This window comes from Rhea americana, unplaced genomic scaffold (genome assembly GCF_003343005.1).
Source record: "Rhea americana isolate MKP2758 unplaced genomic scaffold, rheAme1 scaffold_77, whole genome shotgun sequence".
Lineage (NCBI taxonomy): Eukaryota > Metazoa > Chordata > Aves > Rheiformes > Rheidae > Rhea > Rhea americana.
In genome coordinates, this window is record NW_028186945.1 from 2,554,873 (window position 1) to 2,566,783 (window position 11,911).

Consider the following 11,911-nt stretch of genomic DNA (forward strand, 5'->3'; position numbering starts at 1 on the left):
AGAAATAATTGTTCTGAATTTAACTTAGAAAAAAGTTTGAACAAAAATTTTATTATGCTCCCAGCCCCCAAAATTCTGATTATGTAAACTATAAGATATTTTGGATATTCAAGAAAACAAATATTTTGATTTGTAAGAAGTATTAGGAAACAATTCCTTAGTGCTAAGCATCCCGAGTGATGGTATGGTATCCGTAGTGAGCAGCATAAAGTCAAGACTTCTGTTAACCCTGTGGATCCTTGAATGGGCAATCTTTAACATGTATTAGCTTTTCTTAACCATGTATTGGTGATCAAAGGCCCCTCTGCAGTTGCAAACTTTTGTGCACATGCAGCAACATTTTATGGGTATGAGGTCTTGGCTGGCAAAGTTTTCATTTTCTACATAAACAATATGCTAGTTATTCGTATAGGAGAACGATGAAGTCCTTAAAATGCTTTACTTGTGGCTTTTTTCTTTTTTAAAAAGAAAATTCTTTAGTTTTAACATATGAAGGCATTCTTCTTTACTTCTTCRTTCTGTTTAAAGCATCCCCAGGCTTCTACTCCAGGAGAACAGTGCCAAGATGAGGTATTCATTTCAGGACAGCAGAATTACTCCTCTGCCACACTTAGCCTCAAAGATGTTCCTCCAGACAGCATGAAGAAAGTAGCTGTGCAGGTAATCAGTTACATGACAGCATAGCTAGAATATATTGCTATCTACAGAAACATTTGCTGAAAAGACAGCAGTTGGAACTGGGGCTTATTTAAAACATAAAACAGGATTCAGCATTCACACCAATATTTAAGGTGGCATAAACAACATGGCATTCTCTCTCTGGAAGACAGAAGTTGTTAAGTTTGGGAGGAGGGGGGACGTTTTTCATTTTTCCTCAGCAGGGACTTTGAAAGAAATTTAAAGCGTAAGACATTACTGTAAGTGGAAATCAAAATATGGCAAATGGTTTTAGGAAATCAAAGGTAATGAAACTTTTTTTTTTTTTTAAAAAAATCACAACAAATTTAATGGTAATTAGCTAAATCTTGTAGGATGACATTCTGTATGCATCTTTAAGGGCCATCTATGCAGGCATGATTTATTACAGTAAAAATAAATGGATCTTTGTAATTTATTATGATGTAGCAATAGATATGTTTTAACATATGTTTAACTTCAGTTGCCTTTCTACAGACATTTAATACTGGGAAATAGCACAGTTATTGATATATGTGGCCTGTGTAAACTTTCAATCTTTGCCCATGCAATAATCAATAGTTTCTTTCCCATCAAGTTTTAGATTTTTCAGAAAAGGAAGTGGAAAATTTTGTAATTTTAATGCATCTGATTTGTAAATAAGGTCAGAAAAAATATTTCCGACCTCAATCCCACCTTTCAGAATCACTTTGATATAGAAATGCATGTTAACAGAGCAGGTTCTGATATGTCTGTTCACATAGCATGGTTAAAGATTGAAATTTGCATGTCTATTTCATATTGAGAATTAGAGTATTTTAATATCTTTTTATTCTGTAACTAGTGAGATAATGGTAGTAGGTGAAAAAATGTGTAACTCAATTCTAGCATTTTTTGAGTGAGGGAATTCTGCAGACAGATGAACTGTTTGAACTGGGTAAGTGCATGAGGCCTTCTGGTGAGGAGGGGAAAAGCTGCCCATCTCTACACAGAGCTCCAGTGCCAAACAGTAAAGTGAAGGTTTCAGTAAGAAATGTTGCCTGCAGCATCATTCGTAGTGAAATGATTTGAGTGCTCTGTATGTCTTTACAGTTGTGAATTTTACTGTTTGTTGTCAGTGTACCAAATCTAAGAGATATGTTCTAACAAAAGAATAGCGTTTTTTTGGAAATATTCTTATTACAATTTTGACATTAAAATCTTGACCTGTATGAATTTGCTCAGAAGGTTTTCTTGTGGTCACCCAAAGATGATCCGTGAGCATATAATTTCTGTTTGTTAGCTGTGTGGGATTTTAAAGTTGTGTATGATCTACTGAAATTGTTACAAAAAATTCTGAAAATTCATGCACTAGAGGTAAAAGTTATAAAAATACATCATCTAAATAGCAATACTGTTAGATGTACTGCCAGAAAAAGACAATTGTGATAACTCAGTTAAACATATACAAAGAAGAATTTATCTAGTCTGTTCTAGCAGACTAGTGCTCAAAGTTCTTATTTTTCAGATATAGTCTCAGGAGGTCGGAGCTGATGACTACAGTGAAAGTTGAGTGCAACTGTACATGATTCAGAATAGTAATTTTAGTAATACTTCTAAAATTAAAAGCAGTCAAGCATAAGAAATACTGAAATAATTAAGGAAGAATTGAGGCTTGCTGCTCATAAAATGATTTAAAGAGCATTCATGTTTTATTCAGATACCTTTGACAAATGGACAGATGTGCCAGCCTCAAAGACCACAGGCAAACTACAGCCAAGTCCACCATCTCCCTCCTCAGTCATCAGTAGCAAGACATCCATCTAGAGAACAACTAATTGATTATCTGATGTTGAAAGTTGCCCACCAACCTCCCTATGCACAATCGCAGTGTTCTCCCAGACAAGGCCATGAAATGGTAAAGCAAGAGGTAAGGATAAAATGTAACTTGAATATATGATTTCTGTCTGTCAGTAGCAGTGAATGATTACTTTTTTTTTTTCCCCCATTACTGCTGCTCTGTAGATGGTGATTGAAATTGTTTAGGAATTTAACTCCAGCAGAAGACAGTGCTAGCTCAGTGCATTTCTGCTGTTGAAACCTTTCTGCTGTTGAAAACTTGTCGTTTTGAGCTCTTTTTCTGTTTATGTGCACATAGTTAGAGATTTAAATGTGGTAGATTTTTTTAAGAACATACCAGAAATCTACACTTCCATGTGTTTACTGAGATGGATGTTCTTTCTCCGCTGCGTTTATTGATCACCAACTCACTATGTATGTAATAAATGAAAAAAAATGCAAAGTAGCAATGCAGTTCAGGGTTCTTTGCTATCCAGAATGGTTCAGTAAACTGCAAATATAATAGTATGCAACCCTAAACAAAAGTCAGGATTAAAAAAGTCTTGAGTGTCTGATGCATGCCTGAAAATTATCAATTTTGCCTATGGATCATGGTAAGAAATTTGYATACCTCTTTGTGGTCCTTTCACTGTGAGCACCATTTATTTTGTTCCTGGAGACAGGCTGTTTCCTCTGTGATTGTTTGGTTTTATAGAAAATTTTGAGCTCCTTGTTTTCATTCTGTACTAGAATGAGAATCTCCAAGTTTTGTGTAAAATAACTTTATTAGTTCACTCTTCTGGCAAGAGAAAAGGGGGACAGTGTGAAACAGGAACCAGATTTGGTAAAATTCAGCTGGAAGGAACAAGGAGAAAGAAAATTACACAAAAACTTGTTCTCTATAAAAGCTTTTCTTCATCAAAATTACTTTGTAATAGTTTCAGGTGCAGGTTTTCAGCTAGTTCTTCTAACTTTGATTGTAACATTCAGATTCGAGTGAGAATTGACAAGGATCCTGAGCTTGGATTTAGTATATCAGGAGGAGTTGGCGGTAGAGGGAATCCGTTCAAACCTGAAGATGATGTGAGTATTTTATACTAATGCATCTGTTTAAAATCATTCTGATCAGTAAATGTTTTCGGTGTTCAAAAGCAAAACAAAAACCAAACTGCAGGAGCTGGTAGGAGAGAAGTAGAGAAGTATGACTATGGCAAATCAAGAGGGTAGGTGAGCACTGCAGCCATGTGACAATCCAGATGATGACTCTAGCTGAGTGTTCTTTATAGTCTTCCAGACATCAGGCAACTGTTTCCAGATAAGTGAATTATGGGGCTTACATTTACGAAGCCTCTTAAAAGAGAATATGATTTACCCTACAAYCTTATTTCTAGTGGTTGATAATTCATCTTGATGTATACATCTGCCACAAAAACAAAGGCTTCAGTTAAACATCAGACAGATTAAAATTTGCCCTTCAGAACTTTCTTAAAAGCATTTCTCTTTGATTTGATGTCAGAAAAGGATGGCAGTCAGAAAAGGATGGCAGTCACAAAAGCAAATACGTCTGTACAATAGTATTAAATGCTTCTCTACTTGAAATGGAAAATTGAAAAAATGTTTTGAATTTTATCAGTTTCATGCTACCATACTATTTGTGAAGTAAACTGTGAAATGTTTTCCACCTCTATTTTTCAAGGGTATATTTGTAACCAGAGTGCAACCAGAAGGACCAGCATCTAAGCTATTGCAGCCTGGAGATAAAATAATTCAGGTACTGTTGTCATCTAATTAAATAGCCTGTCTAACATTCCAGTTCATTTTCAGTTTGCTTTCCTTCCAAGAACAGAAAGGATACCAGTATCTTTTCCAGAAGCATTTTTGTATGCTGGGATGATGCTTTGAGTTTCCTTCCAACTAACATTAGGATAGGTGATAAAGACTGAAGCATTAACAGTTGGCTCATCTTTTAAATTCTGACCATTTCCACACTTGTGAAGACAAAAAATAGTCCTAAAGCTGTTGTTTGAGATGAAATGTGAGCATGCTCATGAGGATTTTACAGTCACTCAGTTGCTTAACCTGTCACTCCCATGCAGTATTCTGAATAACTCGTCGTCTGAGCGTCAGACCTTGCCCCTCACATCCCCTCTCCCCAGCTGTCCCTTGCTTTTACACCCCCTCCATCCTGCAGTTCCTGCCCATCTTCACTGCTTCTCCCCAGGCTGATGGGCAAGCACGGGCAGAAGCTCCCCACTTGCTGAGCATAGCCTGGAGGTCACAGCATGAACCTCCTGGCTGCCCCTTCTGCGCCAGGAGAGCTGGAGATCCCAGCCTTCCCGGGGCAGGAGAGCAAACGCCTTCTGGGCTGTGGTTGTGCAGCTCTTCTCTAGGGCGTTGGTACCTTTCAGACCTCTTCTGTGCCAGACTTGTGTGAAACTGTCTAATGAGTTGGGGGGGGGAGGAGGGGGTCAAGGAAATGCACAGGGTGACTGTAGAAGTCTTTGTGCGCCTGTGGAAACAGGTTAACAGGATGTTCCAACAATGCTGTAGCCACGCTTCGAGTTGGCGAGCTAGTCTCATGATAAAATTATTCGCCACATTCCTACCTGGAGAATGTTTATAGAGTTAGACTTGCTGCATTTCAGTTTTTCTCAAAAAAAAAAAAAAAACAAAAAAAACATTAGCATCTCAAATTGCAACCTAGCATGAACAGTTTTGAAAATGAAAGCATATTGAAAACACAGCATGTTTTCAGCATTCCTATATTCCTCCAACATAAGAAAAAGCCAGCTAGCATACAAAAAGCTAAACAAAGATCAAGTTGTTCCAACCAGAAGATTGTATTTTTCAGGATAAATAATTAAAATAAGTAATTCTGTACATGTTTGTTCTTACTAGTGGAAAGAAAGCCAGCTACAGGTCCTGATTCTCTTACTGGTGTAGACATCTGGTGGGGGAAACTTCCAGACCTCCATACAGTAACAGGAATTAGACAGAATTATTTGCTCATGTATTCAATATCTTTGGGGTAAAATTTTTCCAAGGCTAGGGAAATAGTTTCATTTCTTGTAGCCTGCAGCATGTTCTGTTCATCAATAATGTAATAGGTAATTTACAATATTTTATTGCCTGTGTTCATTAAAAATATTGGTTATTTTAGTCGTAGTTTAAGCTTCATAAACTACCATGAAATATAAAACTCCTTTCAATTCTTTTAGGCTAATGGCTACAGCTTCATCAATATTGATCATGGACAAGCAGTTTCTTTGCTAAAGACTTTTCAGAATGCAGTGGAACTCATCATTGTACGAGAGGTTTCTTCATAAATACTGTGGATATGGGGAAAAAGCCAACAAATTCATCAAAGGACTTCTGGTGAACTGAATATTTTGACTATTTTTATATATGAAAGGGACTTGAACTATGATCAAAATTTGTACAGATGAAATATTGAACTTGTGGTTAAAGGGGGGAAAAACCACTGTATAGAACGTACAGGAAATCATTTTGGAAATGCATATGGTGAATAAACTTGTTTTTAAGCATTATAGCAATCTAAGGATCACTCCAAGAACAAACCTGTGTTGTTTTTTTGTACAGATGGTAGGTTTATTTTTGGATAATTCATACACATTACTAAACTTTGTGCAAGGCTTTGAGAAGCCTAGGTTGTAGCCAACGGACAGATGGCAGGGCTGTCTGTCCTGTAGCTGTTTATTGCCTTTATTTTTATTCACCAGATATTAATGTGTTAGTGAAACCACTTCTGTAGATGTGGAMAGGAGGTATGAAACGTTGGCTTTGCTATGTGCACGTTGTATAGATGAATGGGTGGATGGAAGGTGGTGCTGGTGGGATGGAATAAAGGCCAGGTGAAACAACTATTTACTATCTAAATCTGGAATCAAGAGAGAAGAAAAACTGTTTAGTTTTGGAGTGTATGTCTACCAATAGAAAATGCAATAAAAGCTTACAGTGTTTTTTTTAGGAAGACTATAATTACAAATTTGTGATCTTCTACAGGATTTGTTCTTGATGTAGTCATTGAATATTCATTTGCAATCGCATACATGCGATTCAAGTTTAGTTGTGTTTGGTTTTTTTGCATACATATTCTTTTCAGCTGTACTGTGGAAATGTGCCCAGAGATTTTTCTCTGCCATGGAAATCCCCAATTTTGTGCAAATGGTGATGCTTTTATCTTTATGAGAAGTACTCCATTTTAATCTTACAGATTTTAAAAATGAAACTGAAATGGCCAGTTTTTAAGATTGTTGCCTGTAAAATACATCTGAAAACATACGAATGATATAGGAAGGTTATAAATGTCATCTTGATTTTGTTTGGCCTTTGCATTACCCTGTTAATCAAAAAGGAAACCATACGCGTGGAGCTAGGTAACCAAAGCAAGTCTGTGAAACTTTGAGTAGCGATGGAGAATTGCTGTGGGGAGCCGAGGAGCAAAGGGAGGGCGTACTTGCAACCCACCAGTTCGTAATGATGTTTCTTAAAGGGCTGTTCCTACAGGTAACTTTAAATGTGAACTAGACACTTCAGAGTCATTAAAGGGTTTCTAACTATATTAATAAGTGATTTACCACAGGCTGCCTTTGTTCCTTATTACTGTATAAAATACTCAATTATGCTTTTATTAATTCTGTTTACCAGAAACGTTAGTTTTCTTTCTCCTTTGTAATTGAACAGAGACTGCATAATCTGCAGTGATAATTAATACACGGTTGTTATGGACCAGGGAAAAGTGCCATAGAAGACCAGTAACTGTTTTTAATCGGGGCTAATGATTAGCCTGTCATTGGAGCAATATTTAGTTATTGCAGTTAATTTTTAATTATATATGAGTTGGTAGTTTGAACTAGTTCTGGTTGCTTTTTTAAAAAAAAACTGTTTGTACAAAAACAAATGCTTTTAATAAAGCTAGCAAAATCACCAACCTCCTTTTGGTTTTGGAAAAAATGAGCTGGAAGAGAAAGGAATTATATATAGCTAGCGGTAAAAAACAGGCAGTAAGTGAACTCCAATACTATTGCACTTCTTTCAGAGATGTTAACTATTGCTTATTGTACTGTGTATAGTTCTAATTTTAACTGAAACCCTTTAACAACTCTTTGTATATTTTAATTCTTTTTAGTTGATTTTCAGTAATATTTACATAGGAAATGATTTTTTTGATATACTAGCAGAAATGTGCTGTATTTTGATAAAATTCACTTATTTTCTGTGTGCTGTTAATCTCTAAAGAAAARAATGAGAAACATAGCTATATAATGGCAGGCTTCAGTGTTCCCCTTCTAAGATGTCTGTTGTTTAGTTTATATTTTTTTATTGAAAATGCAAAATGTTCACATCATCACATCTTCATTACTTCTAATCATGTTATTTTTATCACACACTGCCTTTTAAAGGGAATGCATACAGACAAGTCCTGAATTAACTTGGTCTTATACATAACCTGATCTTTGGGAAGGGAAAAGAGTTCAAAAAGCAGAACTGATTCTTTACTGATCTTGGATGGACTTTATATACATTTTGCARAACATTTTAAATATATCACTAAGAAATGATACTGTATTCTACTTTGCTTTAATGTTAACAGAAATTTTAAACTATATTGCGTCACTTAGTTTGCAAAGTTATGTATTGCAGGAAAATGCTACCAAAAACTGCTTGGCTATGGTAGAAGTGCAGAAGTAGAGATTTACAGCAAGAAGCTTAGTACTTCTTGGGGAAATACTTGGCCAAAGTTTGTCTTCAGTAAATTAGCAAATTAATCATCATCAAATAAAACATTGATTATGCTGATTTTATTCAGTAAACCTTGGAGTCTGTAATGGGTTGAAATGTGTTTGTTCCTTTGGTGTCTGTGTGTAAAGGTAAATAAATAAATGTCAATCTAGATGATTTTACAGAGAGTGGGAGGAAGATGTCTCCTGAATTAGTCCAGCCAGGATTCAGCAGGAGGAGAAACCATATCAGCACTTTTCATTTTGAATGCATCTTAAACTACATTTTAAATAGAATAAAATACATCAGCAGCGTAAGTTACTCAGCATGGCAGTGAGTTGATGCAAACTCTGTTAATTCTTTCTATTCTATATAGTTCATTAAAGAATCAGTTCAACTGATACAGTGAAAAAATGAAATCTCCCACATATTTATTGTGTAAATATTTTTGAGTTTCTCTTTTGGACTGGAGTTAAAATTAAGACATGTATATACTTGAAAGCATTCTATGAACACAAACATAGCAATAAGCAACACAGTTAAACTTTTATGATTATTTTTTAGAAATATTCCCTTGTCAACAGCTATGAAATGTTTTTACTGATCAGCATTTATTCAACATTCCAAATTTTTGTATATAATTAGACTGTTTGAGTAACACATGGAGAATAGATAATAAACTAATGCTCTTTAAAGTTGTGTGTAACTGATTTTTTTTTTAACTTACAGGAAATTTTCCATAACACAATTATATTTTTCTATAGTTTCTGTAGGACCTTATCCTCTATCAGTATCTATCAGTAAATGCTTATTTGTGTTTTCTGGCTCCCTGTATCTTGGTGCCCAGAGGTCTGCTCTAGCGGATTGCACTGCAGGACTGCTTTACTCATAAAGGTATTTGAATATAAGAGCTTTAGGCTAAGACATTAGTCTTAGGCTAAGTATTTATACAAAGAATAAATATGCTGTATTGCTTTGACTCTGCTCTGTATGGTTGTGAGTTATTCTATTTTTCATTCACTGAGAGAACAGAAATGAGAGCAGAAGGAAACTTGCTGCTGCTTGGATTGTTTGTATGGCCAGGGAGTATCCAAGAAATTCCAGGAGGCTATGGGCTGGTTGGTTAGTGGCTCCTTCCTAAAAAGATAAGTAATCTTTTTATGTCTGATGCAAATTGCTTCAATAGGTGAGAAGGCAGGGCACGAGGAACAGGGAGTGCTCTGCTGACAGGATACAAGGGTTACGTGGTAAAGTGAAGAGCTGGGCACAAAATTTCAAGGGAAAGGCAACACAGCTTTACATCCAGTTTTCTTGGAAACCACCTGACAATGTATTAATGCAATTAAACTGTATAGTCTTTTCCTTTATTTTTATGCATCTGATGTATCAGTCTGACTAACTTACTATGAGTGTTTTCTCTACAGGAAAAAATACGGATTCTGAATTACAGCCCTGATGACCCTGGAGCACGGGGTCCCTCCCGATGTTTCTTTGTACTTGTTCTCCCCTCCTTCAAGGGGCTTCCCCCTCTCCTGCCCCCTCATTTTAACCTTGTGGACTCTTCTGGAGTCTTTGTCTTTTTTGCATTAGACTTCAGATTTACTTTCTTTCTCATTTCAGGGGTATTTGTAGGTGTGCCTGACTCCTATGCAACTGAGCCTTTGATCTGCTACTCTATTTCATTAGTCAACAGTTTACCTTTTCATCGGACACTGACTTGGGTTAAACCAGATTTCAGAACGTGCCCAGAAGATTCTGTTGCAGCATCTGTGCACCTCTCGAAACTGGGCTCCCACTGTGCCATGTACTACAAATGCAGTGTAAGAGCTATGAAACATTCAGTTAACTTACAGCTGGTGTATCTTAATGGCTGAGAGAGGACACTTTCAGAGATGTAATGGAAAGATGCAGGAGCGTAGTATCATGCAGCTAGGCTGGCAATGGTTCCAAGATGGCCAAGGACAGCTCTGTATGCAAGTGTGTATTACTGAAATGATGGGGCTTTTCTAGCGTGCTCTAAACTTCTGGGCATGAAAAATTGTAACATTTGCAATCACAGTAGCTTAAACATCTATATTGCAGCTGCCTAACATGAAGCGAAATAAGGTTCTGCACTTAATACATTTCCGGAGATATAGCTGGATATGGCAAATTGCTTAGCTATTTATGTTTCCTCACTAGCAAAATTAAAAATGGTGACAGAATATTCACTTTCATTTGCAAGACTTGTGAAAATACTGATTTGGATAAACTACTTAAGGAATGACTGTTAATAGTGGAACTGGTACCACTGCTCTAGATGCTCTACAGAGATGTTCTTGTTCAGTTGCTGATTTTGATGATTTGCAAGAGAAACATTGAGGGGGAAGAAAACGGGGGAGAAAGCTTTCTACTGAATTGTAAGTATGCACTGGTAAAATGCATGATCTGAAAGTATGATGCAAAGGCTCCTGACATCATAGTATTTTAGCATATTTGATTGATTTTTGTTTGCAACAACTTCCACTCAAAACAACATAATCACTAGTCATTTTGAACAGGGAGAAGATACATTTGCTGAGACAACTGCCGACACTACTTCATTGAAAGCCATGGCTCCTCTTTTGAGAAAGTGAGGTTTTCCAATAAATACTGAGAGAAATTTTGATAGCTGGTTAGTTGTCATATTATTTAATCCTGGGAAAAATGAAGTAGTTAGCTAATGAGATAATGTTAAATGATTAGCTGTAATGTAAAATGATTGGTGGTTGGTTTGAATGCATGCAAAGGTTAGAAACTATGCTGGAACAGGTATTTTCCAGATACTCTCCCAAATTTATTTTCTCCAAATATTTTTTTTTCTCTTGCATTTTAATTCTAAAAGCTGTGAAAATACAGTTGGTGATTTAAACAATGGAAATAACTCTGGAGTAAGTGACTTGTGGCTTATGAATAGTACACTGTAATTATTCAATYACAGCATTAATACTGATGCTTTTTTTAACATGTCACCAAAACACTAAAATTTTGAAAGATTTTTTTGCATTAATGTTGAGATCAATTTGTTTTGTAACAATATTATTTTATACTGGTTTTGCATAAGTTACAAATAAAATGTTAGTATTTGTTTGCAAAACTTAGTTGAGACCTGTAGTAATAACAGATAAAAATATTCATAATTAAATTTATATAATGATAACCTTCCTGTTTGATGCTTTTTAAAACAAATTCTTTTCTTCTAAACCTCCTCTTTGTGATAATCAAAAAAAAATCTTGTAGCTTTTAGGTTTTTTTTAAAGCTAATCCATTATTGATGTTACTTACACAATTAATTCATAAGAAAGTAAACTTTCATGACTGAATTATTTCAGATTTCCTCTTACTTGTTCAAAACTGTTTTTTTTGCCCCAAATACTTCATATGATAAAACTTCATATGAAGACAAAGTGTTTTCTTCTATATGCTTCTGCCAGCAACTGTGATATGATTAAAGAGAAGTAATAATATAGCGTATATTTTAAGAATTTATCAGGAGGTAGAAAACTTAGTACAAATTCCTTTGTCTGAGAGAAGCAAGATGGAGAACAAGACCCTATAATGTAATAATTCGGGCCCTTCTGGAAGGGAGGGGATGTCCTCTGGCTTGGGCCCCTGCCTTTCTGCATTAAACAGGAAATGGATTAAAATACACAAACTG

General features: G+C 35.7%; 1 protein-coding gene across 8 annotated transcripts in view; it reads left to right on the plus strand.

Annotated features, from left to right (window-relative positions):
* The window catches only part of ERBIN (erbb2 interacting protein), a 114,499-nt gene extending 105,569 nt beyond the window's left edge, over positions 1 to 8,930 (plus strand). For all 8 annotated transcript variants that reach the window (XM_085322381.1, XM_085322382.1, XM_085322380.1 and 5 more), the window contains 5 exons: positions 529 to 660; positions 2,375 to 2,584; positions 3,484 to 3,576; positions 4,190 to 4,264; positions 5,712 to 8,930. In XM_085322381.1, the coding sequence (XP_085178507.1) occupies positions 529 to 660; positions 2,375 to 2,584; positions 3,484 to 3,576; positions 4,190 to 4,264; positions 5,712 to 5,819 (618 nt within the window). In that variant the 3' untranslated portion in view covers positions 5,820 to 8,930. The remainder of the gene's footprint in view (positions 1 to 528; positions 661 to 2,374; positions 2,585 to 3,483; positions 3,577 to 4,189; positions 4,265 to 5,711) is intronic.
* The last annotated feature ends 2,981 nt before the right edge of the window (positions 8,931 to 11,911 follow it).